Source organism: Heteronotia binoei, chromosome 3, assembly GCF_032191835.1.
Source record: "Heteronotia binoei isolate CCM8104 ecotype False Entrance Well chromosome 3, APGP_CSIRO_Hbin_v1, whole genome shotgun sequence".
In the NCBI taxonomy this organism is placed as follows: Eukaryota; Metazoa; Chordata; class Lepidosauria; order Squamata; family Gekkonidae; genus Heteronotia; species Heteronotia binoei.
The window spans coordinates 189,146,416-189,160,006 of record NC_083225.1 but is presented as its reverse complement, the minus strand read 5'-3'; the positions used below and the strand labels follow the sequence as shown (position 1 = coordinate 189,160,006).

Sequence of the window (13,591 nt, the reverse complement as noted above, 5' to 3'; positions counted from 1 at the left end):
TTAGATCTTGACATTTTGTCACGTTAGGACACTAGTTGCATCATGTGTTTTGCTGCAAAGGAACTTCAAGAACAGAATGGAGAGGAAAATTGCTGAATTACAAATTACTATGAAATTTGGGACAAACACCTCAGGACTGAACAGGGATATTGGATTTTTTTTTATCATTACATATACCACTTTCATCAAGTATAGCTATATTTCCACAGTATTCCAATGTATTTCTCTTTTAGAATAGTGCATCAGAAAAATGTTTTTTTTGAATTGACATACTCAAATAAGGGATATTGGCTGTTTATCTCATTACATATACTAATGATGATGATGATGATGATGATGATATTGGATTTATATCCCGCCCAACACTCCGAAGAGTCTCCGAGCGACTCACAATCTCCTTTACCTCTCCCCACCCCCCCACAACAGACACCCTGTGAGGTAGATGAAGATATTGGATTTATATCCCGCCCTCCGCTCCGAAGAGTCTCAGAGCGGCTCACGATCTCCTTTACCTTCCCCCCCCCCACAACAGACACCCTGTGAGGTAGATGAAGATATTGGATTTATATCCCGCCCTCCACTCCGAAGAGTCTCCGAGCGACTCACAATCTCCTTTCCCTTCCTCCCCCACAACAGACACCATGTGAGGTGGGTGGGGCTGAGAGGGCTCTCGCAGCAGCTGCCCTTTCAAGGACAACCTCTGCCAGAGCGATGGCTGACCCAAGGCCATGCTAGCAGGTGCAAGTGGAGGAGTGGGGAATCAAACCCAGTTCTCCCAGATAAGAGCCTGCACACTTAACCACTACACCAAACTGGCTCTCTCATTACATATACTAATGGCAAACTAAAATGATGTTTTTATATGTATGTTACATGTTTAAATTAAGACTCTGAGAACCTGTTTAAATTAAGCCTCCTTTTAACCCAGAGCAGACTCTCATTTATTGCAGGATACTTAATGGATATTGATCTGCTATTCTGACGTTTATTACTGTTTTTGTTGTTTTAGCCTGGTGGACCCAGGCTGGCAGTCGCTAGACCCCGGCTTGTGATTCTTTTAATCCGCTAAGGGACATTTCCATGATTTTGCATGCTGATTCACTGCCCACTTTCTCTATATTTACCATTCCATCCTACTGTCTGATGAAGTGTGCTTAGAGCACACGAAAGCTGACTTTCTGAATAAAACTCTGTTGGTCTTAATAGTGCAATTTGACTCCTGCTTTGTTCTACTGCTTCAAACCACACAGCTGCCCACCTGGTATTACTTCCTATTACTGAAAATTATTGAATGAAACAACTAGGCTTGCCAATCCCCAGGTCCCAGCGGGGGCTCTCCCGCTTTCCCAGGCTCCTTCCCGTCCCCAGTCAGCTGGCCAGCAGGGGGAAGCCCCGCCCCCACAGTCACCATGTGACTTTCCACCTCCGGAGGCTTCCGTCTTCGATTGAAAGGCTTCCTCTTGGGATGGTGTGCCTGTGTTACTTGGAAGAAGTTGACAGCAACTCATGAGTAGAGGCACCAATCCCTCGCTTCAGAGTGGCCAGAAACGGGGGAGGGGGGGAATGTCTGCTGGGCACTTCATTATGCCCTATGTGGAGATCGATTCTCATAGGGTATAATGGGGAATTGATCTGGAGGTATGGGAGGTCTGGGGGGGCTGTTTTTTTTGAGATAGAGGCACCAAATTTTCAGTATAGCATCTAGTGCCTCTCCCCAAAATACCCTCCATGTTTCAAAATGATTGGACCAGGGGGTCCAATTCTATGAGCCCCAAAGGAAGGTGCCCCTATCCATTATTTCCTATGGAAAGAAGGCATTTAAAAAGGTGTGCTGTCCCTTTAAATGTGATGGCCAGAACTCCCTTTGGAGTTCAATTATGCTTGTCGCACCCTTGCTCCTGGCTCCGCCCCCGATGTCTCCTGGCTCCGCCCCCGATGTCTCCTGGCTCCGCCCCCAAAGTCCCCAGATATTTCTTGAATTGGACTTGGCAACCCTAGAACCAATGTGTTTGGGTTTGATAAGTCAACGCCTTATTTGTATATTAATTTGGAAATTTATACACGGAGAGGTGGTTTGGTTGTCTTTCCAAACTCTTCCATTTTGTGCCACTCTGAGAACCCCACCTTCAACCTACCTTCTACCACAGCCCCCCCTCCCTACAGTTTTTCATAGAAAGAATCCCTTCCTTGAGCAGGCCAGGGGGGGTGGGAATTCTCCGCTCATGTCCGTGTTTCTCTCTTTCCCCCATTTCCTGACACTGATCTTTCACTGCCGTTGGTCATCTTCCAGGGGGCCGAGACCAGGAAACGCTCCCCGACCCTCAGCAGTCAGTTCAAGCGCTCTCTGGAGTTGCTGATGCGAACGCTCAGCGTCTGCCAGCCTTTCTTCGTCCGCTGCATCAAACCCAACGAGTACAAGAAGCCGATGGTGAGTTCCCGTCTTGTTTTCTGACCTTGGCCCGGATTTTGTGGTGCTTGTGGTTGTTTTTTTTAACAGAAGCAGCCCCGAGATCTCACAGCGGCACCTAGAAATCTGCCTTTGTCCTGCGAGAATCCTATGCCTTGCTGGAAATTCTCATCAGCGTCGCAATCGGGGATGTAAATCTAGATCTAGAAGGTTTGGTTGGGGAGAAAGGTGGTTAATGGTGGGCGCATTGTCAAGAAGACTGCAGATTTATACCCCGCCCTTCTCTCTGAATCAGAGACTCAGAGCGGCTTACAATCTCCTGTATCTCCTCCCCCCCACAACAGAAGAAGATGACTGCAGATTTATACCCCGCCCTTCTCTCTGAATCAGAGACTCAGAGCGGCTTACAATCTCCTGTATCTCCTCCCCCCACAACAGAAGAAGATGACTGCAGATTTATACCCTGCCCTTCTCTCTGAATCAGAGACTCAGAGCGGCTTACAATCTCCTGTATCTCCTCCCCCCACAACAGAAGAAGATGACTGCAGATTTATACCCCGCCCTTCTCTCTGAATCAGAGACTCAGAGCGGCTTACAATCTCCTGTATCTCCTCCCCCCACAACAGAAGAAGATGACTGCAGATTTATACCCCGCCCTTCTCTCTGAATCAGAGACTCAGAGCGGCTTACAATCTCCTCTATCTTCTCCCCCACAACAGACACCCTGTGAGGTGGGTGGGGCTGAGAGAGCTCTCACGGCAGCTGCCTTTTCAAGGACAACTCCTATGAAAGCTCTGGCTGACCCAAGGCCATTGCAGCAGCTGCAGGTGGAGGAGTGGGGAATCAAACCCGGATCTCCAAGATAAGAGTCCATGCGCTTAACCACTACACCAAACTGGCTCCTGAACCTTTCAGCTCCTGAACCTTTCTGAGAGTTCCCTCTCTTCCTCCCCACCTTGGAGAGTTCCTCCCCCTCTTCCTCCCCACCTTCTGAGAGTTCCCCCTCTACCTTGTCCATTGAATAGTAGCTGCATCTGCATAACAATCCCTGGATTAGGAGAGCGGACAGCCAGCCAACCGCCAGGGGCTTTGCCACGCACCCAGCAGCCCTCGTTAACCCCTAGAGAAGCCTGCACCGTCCTTTCTTCACTTCTTATGTGATTTGGGGTGGCGGGTGGATTGCCGGCCGTTCGAAGGGGTGGGGAGTGTAGTCCAGGAGAGCCCTAGGCGAGTGAGGCCTGCTTAGGCTGGCTTGAGATCCAGCCAGCTCAAGCAGGCCTCACTCGCCTAGGGCTCTCCTTTCTTGCACTGGGTTGCTTTTGGCTGGGGGTGGCATATGCTAATTAGTTATGCTAATGAGTTCTATTACCTATTTGTCTACAAAATGACCCCTGGCCTGAACTATTCAAGAGTTACTATTAGATAGAGTTGCCAAGTCTGACTCAAGAAATATCTGGGGGAATTTGGGGGTGGAGCCAGGAGACTTTGGGGGTGGAGCCGGGATCAAGGATGTGGCAAAGCACGATTGAACTCCCAAGGGAGTGCTGGCCATCGCCTTGAAAGGGACCACCGCACACCTTTTGAAATACCTTCCCTCTATTGGAAAGAATGAAGGATGGGGGCACCTTCTTTGGGAGCTCACAGAATTGGACCCCCCAGTCTGATCTTTTTCAAACTTGTAGGGCGCTTGGAGGAGAAGCACCGGACGCTATGCCAAACATTCGATGCTTCTATCTCAAAAAACAGCCCCCTCCCCAGTCAGAGTCCCAGATATCAATTCCCCATTATTCCCTATGGGAATTTGTCTCCATAGGGTATAATGGAGTGCCCAGAAGGCATTCCCCCCCCCCCGCTTTCTGATGATCCTGAAGCGGGGGGGGGCCTCCAAACCGGGGGATCCCCTGCCCCCCACCTGGGGATTGGCAACCCTACGCTCACCCCTTTAATGCCAGTCGGTCAAAAAGTAGCATTTTTGCTCACGAGGCTCTCCAGCTTTGAGGGAATATTGTTGGCAACCCTATAACTCCAACGCTGCCCTGGAGCATGATGCTTTGCGGTTTCTTTGCCATGCGATAGAGCTGCGAACCGCAAGCCGTCCTCTGAAACCTTAAACACGCGTAACAAAAAAAGGAGGGGCTACTAAACTAGGAAATTGACTGTGTAAATCAGGGGTGGGGAACCTCCGTCCCAAGGGCCATATACGGCCCTCGAGGTCACTTAGGGTTGCCAATCCCCAGGTGGAGGCAGGGGATCCCCCAGTTTGGAGGCCCTCCCCCCGCTTCAGGGTCGTCAGAAAGCGGGGGTAGGGGAGGGAAACATCTGCTGGGAACTTTATTATTCCCTGTGGAGACATATTCCCGTAGGGAATAATGGAGAACGGATCCACGAGTATCTGGGGCTCTGGGGGGGGGCTGTTTTCTGAGGTAGAGGCCCCACATTTGCAGCGTAGCATCTGGTGTCTCTCCCCACCTCCAAGTTTCAAAAAGATTGAGCCAGGGGGTCCAATTCTATGTGCCTCAAAAGAAGGTGCCCCTATCCTTCATTATTTCCTATGGAAGGGAGACATTTAAAAGGTGTTCATTCCCTTGAAATGTGATGGCCAGAACTCCCTTTGGAGTTCAATTGTGCTTGTCACACCCTTGCTCCTGGCTCCACCCCCAATGTCTCCTGGCTCCACCCCCCAAAGTCCCCAGATATTTCTTAAATTGGACTTGGCAACCCTAAGGTCACTTGGTGTGGCCCTCGGGGATTGCTGGGCTGAACCGAGCCATGTGGCAGCCTCCCTGGGGCCTGGCTGGCCAGCGAGGATCGTGGGGCCCATCTGCGCTGTGCAGCAGCCTCCCCAGGGCCAGGCAGAGATCACAGGGCCCAGATCTACTGTGCGGCAGCCTCCCTGGGGCCTGGCCGGAATTGCTGCAGAGCCTGGAAAAGTTACTCTCCCAGTTCAGTTTGCACTTGGTTATCCCAGGTGGCGTGGCCTAATATGCCAATGAGTGTGTGACCTAATATGCTAACATTAGGGGATGTGGTCTAATATGCTACTGAGTTCCTGCTGGGCTTTTTCTACAAAAAAGCCTTTGGACCTATGCATTTGCCTAGGGCGGCGGGCTGTGGTGTGTGTGTTTGTGCGTGCGTGCGCCAAATTAGGCTCTCCCCACATGACTTCAAATAGAAAAACAACCATTTGCATTCATTTTGCTGGCCTGAATCGTTCTCCTCGACGGAGCGCTGTTTTTTAAGATGACAAATTTTTTATGGCCCGCGAATGGTGTTCTAAATATCCATATGGCCCTTGGCAGAAAAAGGGTTCTCCGCCCCGGTGTAAATTGACGGTAGAATGAAAACATTTTTTCCCTGGGATTCTCTTCCTGAGATCGGAAAAGAGAGAGTGTCCATGACCGTCGCAGGAAACGGCATTGCAGGAAACCAGAGTGCAGCGGAAAGATCATTTGCTCTGAGGCTGTTTTACACCTACAAAAATAAAAGCATTAAACAGACCTTACGCATATTGGTTTAGCCAGCGTTTGTTCACATGTTTTATTAGCGAGTGAATCTTCCTGCCGCTCAGTTACTGGAGCAGCTGAATGGTGACAACACGTTTAAAAACAACACGTTGCATGCAGGGGTGTCGAAGGCTCCTTTTCTCTCTCTCTCTGCAGTTGTTCGATCGGGAGCTCTGCGTCCGTCAGCTGAGATACTCGGGGATGATGGAGACCATCCGAATCCGCAGAGCCGGCTACCCCATCCGCTACACTTTTGTAGAGTTTGTGGACAGGTACCGTGTTCTCATGCCGGGGGTGAAGCCGGCGTATAAACAGGTATGCCTTTTATTATTTACTTCCTTGCTTTAGTTGTAGCACTGCAGTCCTAAGCTCTGCTCACGACCTGAGTTTGATCCCCGGCAGAAGTTGGGTTTTCAGGTAGCCGGCTCGAGGTTGACTCAGCCTTCCATCCTTCCGAGGTCGGTCAAATGAGTCCCCGGCTTGCTGGGAGGGGAGGGGGAGTGTAGATGACTGGGGAATGGCAAACCATCCCATAAAAAGTCTGCTGTGAAAACGTTGTGAAAGCAGCATCACCCAGAGTCGGTGATGCTTTCCTTTCTTTCCTTAGTTGTAGTCTTCCGTTCTCCCTGTGACTCAGAGATGATCACAGGCTATAAGGGCTGCAGTTAACAATCCAAATGCAATGCAATTTGTTGTTGTTCAGTCACACAGTCAGAGTACGACTCTTTGCGACCCCATGGACCAAGTCACGCCAGGCCCTCCTGTCTTCCACGATCCTCCAAATTCTGCTCAAATTCATGTTAGTTACATCAGTAACGCTGTCCATCCATCTCATCTTTTGCCATCCCCTTCTTCTTCTGCCTTCTGTCATTCCCAGCATCAGGATCTTCTCCAGGGAGTGCTCTCTTCTCATTTGGTGGCCAAAGTCTTTGAGCTTCAGCTTCAGCATGTGACCTTCCAGGAACAGTCTGCGTTGATTTCCCTTAGGACTGACTGATTTGATCTTCTTGCAGTCCAAGGGACTCTCAAGAGTCTTTTCCAGGGAGTGCTCCCTTCTCATTGAGTGGCCAAAGTATTGGAGCTTCAGCATCTGACCTTCCAGGGAACAGTCTGGGTTGAATTCCCTGAGGATTGACTGATTGGATCTTGCAGTCCAAGGGACTCTCAGGAGTCTTCTCCAGTGAGTGCTCCCTTCTCATTTGGTGGCCAAAGTATTTGCGCTTCAGCTTCAGCATCTGACCTTCCAGGGAACAGTCTGGTTGATCTCCCTTAGGACTGACTGATTTGATCTTCTTGCAGTCCAAGGGACTCTCAAGAGTCTTCTACAGGGAGTGCTCCCTTCTCATTGGGTGGCCAAAGTATTTGAGCTTCAGCTTCAGCATCTGACCTTCCAGGGAACAGTCTGGGTTGATTTCCCTGAGGATTGACTGATTGGATCTTGCAGTCCAAGGGACTCTCAGGAGTCTTCTCCAGTGAGTGCTCCCTTCTCATTTGGTGGCCAAAGTATTTGAGCTTCAGCTTCAGCATCTGACCTTCCAGGGAACAGTCTGGGTTGATCTCCCTTAGGACTGACTGATTGGATCTTCTTGCAGTCCAAGGGACTCTCAAGAGTCCTCTCCAGGGAGTGCTCCCTTCTCATTGGGTGGCCAAAGTATTTGAGTTTCAGCTTCAGCATCTGACCTTCCAGGGAACAGTCTGGGTTGATCTCCCTTAGGACTGACTGATTGGATCTTCTTGCAGTCCAAGGGACTCTCAAGAGTCTTCTCCAGCACCACAGCTCAAAGCATCTATTCTTCTGCGCTCGGCCTTCCTTATGGTCCAGCTCTCACAGCCATACATTACTACTGGAAATACCATCGCTTTTGACTATTCGGACTTTTGTTTCTCCTGTGACTCAAAGATGATCACAGGCTATAAGGGCTGCAGTTAACAATCCAAATGCAATGCGATTAGGATTACAGAATCAGAGAACAGCAGGAGCAACTAACTATCTATGGCAAGGTGTACTATAAACAGTAAAGAGCCTCGTGGCGCAGAGCGGTAAAGGTGCAGTACTGCAGTCCTCAGCTCTGCTCACGACCTGAGTTCGATAACTGGCAGAAGCTGGGTTTTCAGGTAGCCAGCTCAGGGTTGACTCAGCCTTCCACCCTTCCGAGGTCGGTCAAACGAGGACCCAGCTTGCTGGGGGGGAAGCGTAGATGACTGAGGAAGGCAATGGCCAACCACCCCGTAAAAAGTCGGCCCAGAAAACGACACGATGCGATGTCACTCCATAGGTCGCTAACGACCTGGTGGTTGCACAGGGGACGACCTTTACTTTTACCTTTGTACTATAAACAGTGCGCGTGTGTGTGTGAAGTGACGGCCACGTCACTTCTGACTTACAGTGACCCTATGAATGAACGACCTCCAAGATGTCCTCTCACTAACAGCCAAGCCCAGGTCTTGCAAACTGAGGTCCATGGCTTTATTGAGTGAGTTGATCCAACTTGCATGAGGTCTTCCTCTTTTCCTGGAGAGCCAGTTTGGTGTAGTGGTTAAGTCTCTTATCTGGGAGAACCGGGTTTGATTCCCCACTCCTCCACTTGCAGCTGCTGGAATGGCCTTGAGTCAGCCAGAGCTCTCTTCTCTGAGAGAACCGGGTTTGATTCCCCACTCCTCCACTTGCAGCTGCTGGAATGGCCTTGGGTCAGCCTGAGCTCTCTTCTCTGGGAGAACCGGGTTTGATTCCCCCACTCCTCCACTTGCAGCTGCTGGAATGGCCTTGGGTCAGCCACAGCCCTCTTATCTGGGAGAACCGGGTTTGGTTCCCCACTCCTTCACTTACAGCTGCTGGAATGGCCTTGGGTCAGCCACAGCTCTCTTATCTGGGAGAACCGGGTTTCATTCCCCACTCCTCCACTTGCAGCTGCTGGAATAGCCATGGGTCAGTTGTAGCTCTCTTCTCTGGGAGAACCGTGTTTGATTCCCCACTCCTCCACTTGCAGCTGCTGGAATGGCCTTGGGTCAGCCAGAGCTCTCTTATCTGGGAGAACCGGGTTTGGTTCCCCACTCCTTCACTTGCAGCTGCTGGAATGGCCTTGGGTCAGCCAGAGCTCTCTTATCTGGGAGAACCGGGTTTCGTTCCCCACTCCTCCACTTGCAGCTGCTGGAAAGGCCTTGGGTCAGCCAGAGCTCTGGCAGAGGTTGTCCTTGAAAGGGCAGCTGCTGTGAGAGCCCTCTCAGCCCCACCCACCTCACAGGGTGTCTGTTGTGGGGGAGGAAGGGAAAGGAGATTGTGAGCCGCTCTGAGACTCTTCGGAGTGGAGGGCGGGATATAAATCCAATTTCTTCTTCTTCCTGCTACGTTCCCTTTTTACTAGCATTAGAACACAGTTTGAGTCCAGCGGCACCTTTAAGACCAACAGAATTTAATTCTGAGTATAAGCTTTCATTGAAACAGACTTCATTGAAACAGACTTCGAGGGTTGCTATGCAGAGGCAGACAATGGCAAACCATCTCTGTTTGTTTCATGCCCTGACGTGGATGGCCCAGGCTAGCCTGATCTCATCTGATCTCAGAGACTAAGCAAGGTCAGCCCTGATTAATCTATGGATGGAAGACCACCAAAGGGACGGTGGCTCAGTGGTAGAGCATCTGCTTGGTAAGCAGAAGGTCCCAGGTTCAATCCCTGGCATCTCCAGTTAAAAGGACCAGGCAGTACGCGATGGGAAAGACCTCAGCCTGAGACCCCGGAGAGACATACAGTGGGGCTGTAGCTCAGTGGTAGAGCATCTGCTTGGTAAGCAGAAGGCCCCAGGTTCAATCCCCGGCATCTCCAGTTAAAAGGACCAGGCAGTACGCGATGGGAAAGACCTCAGCCTGAGACCCTGGAGAGACATACAGTGGGGCTGTAGCTCAGTGGTAGATCATCTGCTTGGGAAGCAGAAGGCCCCAGGTTCAATCCCCGGCATCTCCAGTTAAAAGGTCCAAGCAGTAGGCGATGGGAAAGACCTCAGCCTGAGACCCTGGAGAGACATACAGTGGGGCTGTAGCTCAGTGGCTGAGCATCTGCTTGGTAAGCAGAAGGTCCCAGGTTCAATCCCCGGCATCTCCAAAAAAGGGTCCAGGCAAATAGGTGTGAAAAACTTCCGCTTGAGAGCCTGGGGAGCCGCTGCCAGTCTGAGTAGACAATACTGACTTTGATGGACCCACGGAGGTCTGATTCAGTATAAGGCAGCTTCATATGTTCATATATGTTCAAAGGAGTCCAGGGTTGCTATGCAGAAATAGCGAAAGGCAAACCACCTGTTACTCCCCTGCCTTGAAAAACCTAGAATCATAAAGTTGGAAGGGACCTCTAGGGTCATCTAGTTCAACCCCCTGCACAACTGCAGGGAACTCACAAACCCAAGGCCATCCCAGCAGGTGCAAGTGGAGGAGTGGGGAATCCAACCCGGTCCTCCCAGGTAAGAGTCCACAGACTCCACACACTGAACCACTACATCAAACTGACAGTTAATTTCCTGGATAGCTGTCTCCAGGTCAGGACAGCTAACAAAGATTTACTGAAGCTCAGGGTCAATCCATTCACAAATCAAACTGTATCTCAGGCCTTGTTAATTTCATGTCAGTTTCAAAGGAGAACCCGGAGTGAGTAGTGGAAAGGCATTTCCCCCCATTCCTTATCTCTATGGCTAAGGATGTCTCATTCAGGTAAGGAAAGACAGGCACTATGAATTGGAACAGAGAGCAAAAATCCCTAATCCCAGAGAATGTGTGGTGTAGAGTAAGCACACTGAATTGGCGCCTAAGAGGGAAAGGAAAGGTCCCTTGTGCAAGCACCAGTCGTTTCCAACTCTGGGGTGATGATGGGGTGGTTTGCCATTGCCTTCCCCAGTCCTCTACGCTTTTCCCCCAGCAAGCTGGGTACTCATTTGACCGACCTCGGAAGGATGGAAGGCTGAGTCAACCTCGAGCCGGCTACCTGAAAACCCAGCTTCCGCTGGGGATAGAACTCAGGTCGTGAGCAGAGCTTAGGACTGCAGTACTGCAGCTTTAACTAGGAACGGAAAGGTGCCTTGTGCAAGCACCAGTCGTTTCTGACTCTGGGGTGACGTTGCTTTCACAGCATTTTCACGGCAGACTTTTTACGGGGTGGTTTGCCATTGCCTTCCCCAGTCATCTACGCTTTCCCCCCAGCAAGCTGGGGACTCATTTGACCGACCTCGGAAGGTTGGAAGGCTGAGTCAACCTGGAGCCGGCTACCTGAAAACCCAGCTTCCGCTGGGGATAGAACTCAGGTTGTGAGCAGAGTTTAGGGCTGTAGTACTGCAGCTTTAACACTCTGCGCCACAGGGCTCCTATCAAGGTATGAGATAGCTGTAATTCTCAGGAACTGTTCACAAAAATCTTGGCAAATGTCTTTCTTCCTTAGGGAGATCTGCGTGGAACATGCGAGCGCATTGCAGAAGCTGTTTTGGGTAAGGATGACGACTGGCAGATTGGGAAGACGAAGATTTTCCTGAAGGTAAGAGTGCAACTTGTCTTCAAAACCAGGTGCATCCCAATGTTAGGAAATGTGTCATTATAATTGCTTATATAACCTCATTTATTTCCTGCCCATATAGTCCTCATATAGTCCTATATATAATCCTGTAGAGTGCCAGTTTGGTGTAGTGGTTAAATGTGCAGACTCTTATCTGCGAGAACCGGGTTTGATTCCCCACTCCTCCACTTGCAGCTGCTGGAATGGCCTTGGGTCAGCCAGAGCTCTCTTATCTGGGAGAACCGGGTTTGATTCCCCACTCCTCCACTTGCAGCTGCTGGAATGGCCTTGGGTCAGCCAGAGCTCTCTTATCTGGGAGAACCGGGTTTGATTCCCCACTCCCCCACTTGCAGCTGCTGGAATGGCCTTGGGTCAGCCAGAGCTCTCTTCTCTGGGAGAACCGTGTTTGATTCTCTGCTCCTCCGCTTGCAGCTGCTGGAATGGCCTTGGGTCAGCCAGAGCTCTCTTATCTGGGAGAACCGGGTTTGATTCCCCACTCCTCCACTTGCAGCTGCTGGAATGGCCTTGGGTCAGCCAGAGCTCTCTTATCTGGGAGAACCGGGTTTGATCCCCCCCTCCTCCGCTTGCAGCTGCTGGAATGGCCTTGGGTCAGCCATAGCTCTCTTCTCTGGGAGAACCGGGTTTGATTCCCCCCTCCTCCGCTTGCAGCTGCTGGAATGGCCTTGGGTCAGCCACAGCTCTCTTACCTGGGAGAACCGGGTTTGATTCCCCACTCCTCCACTTGCAGCTGCTGGAATGGCCTTGGGTCAGCCACAGCTCTCTTATCTGGGAGAACCAGGTTTGATTCCCCACTTCTCCTCTTGCAGCTGCTGGAATGGCCTTGGGTCAGCCATAGCTCTCTTATCTGGGATAACCGGGTTTAATTCCCCACTCCTCCACTTGCAGCTGCTGGAATGGCATTGGGTCAGCCATAGCTCTGGCAGTGATTGTCCTTGAAAGGGCAGCTGCTGTAAGAGCCCTCTCAGCCCCATCCACCTCATAGGGTGTCTGTTGGGGGGCGGGAAGGTAAAGCGGCTTACAATCTCCTTTGACTTCTTCCCCCACAACAGACACCCTGTGAGGTGGGTGGGGCTGAGAGGGCTCTCACAGCAGCTGCCCTTTCAAGGAGAACCTCTGCCAGAGCTATGGCTGACCTAAGGCCATTCCAGCAGCTGTAAGTGGAGGAGTGGGGAATCAAACTCAATTCTCTCAGATTAAAGTCCATGCACTTAACCACTACACCAAACTGGCTGTCAAACTGGCTAGAGAAATCATTTTCTTCAGCAGATCAGATTTACTATTTATTGTTGTTCCAGGATAATCCTTGTGCGTATTTTTAAATGCACCCCTCAGCTAATTCTTAGAAAACAGTTTAGAATACCCTGCCTGTGAATGTTATCAGAGCTCTGCAGCTGCCCAAACAGGAAATCGGGAAATGAGCAGTTCAAAGGGGCACGCTTATGTTGCAAAAAGAAAGCAAATCAGAAGGTAGAGAGAAAAATCCCCTTAGTTTAGTGTTTGCAAACCTCCTGCATCTGAGAACTTCTTGATCTGAATTAAAATTCGGAGGCTGGGAAAAATTTATTTTTACAGTGCTGAAGCGCAGGGGTGAAATTCCAGCAGGAGCTCTTTTGCATATTAGGCCACACCCCCTTGATGTAGCCAATCTTCCAAGAGCTTACAAGACTCTTTTTTGTAAGTTCTTGGAGAATTGGCCACGTCAGGGGTGTGTGGCCTAATACGCAAAGGAGCTCCTGCTAGAATTCCACCCCTGCTGAAGTGTAAGAATTAGGGTCAGGCCAGACCTGGCTCTAGGAGTGTCATGTTCTGAGCTCTTAAACAGCTGTGTGAACATCTGGTTCAGGTGGTACTGGAGAATTTATTCTCCCATGTACCATTGTCTAATCTAACATAGTCCCATGGCGAGCCATTGAAGTAAATATGCGAGCATTCCATTTCTAGGATTGCCAGCTTGGCAAATGATGGGAGATTTTGAAAGTGGTGAGGAATGTGATGGAATTTGAAGAGGATGTGGCATCACTTCCAGGGAACTGAAAACAAATCAGCCAGTATCATAACGCCCCTGTATAAATCGATGGTGCGGTCTCATTTGGAGTACTGTGTGCAGTTCTGGTCGCCGCACCTCAAAAAGG

At 50.4% G+C, this 13,591-nt stretch overlaps 1 protein-coding gene across 1 annotated transcript in view; it reads left to right on the top strand.

Moving 5' to 3' along the window:
* LOC132569155 (unconventional myosin-VIIa-like) overlaps positions 1–13,591 on the top strand; it is an 88,373-nt gene that overhangs the window by 56,693 nt on the left and 18,089 nt on the right. The window contains exons 14-16 of the mRNA XM_060235341.1: positions 2,291–2,428; positions 6,067–6,225; positions 11,328–11,420. Coding sequence (XP_060091324.1) covers positions 2,291–2,428; positions 6,067–6,225; positions 11,328–11,420 — 390 coding nt within the window. The remainder of the gene's footprint in view (positions 1–2,290; positions 2,429–6,066; positions 6,226–11,327; positions 11,421–13,591) is intronic.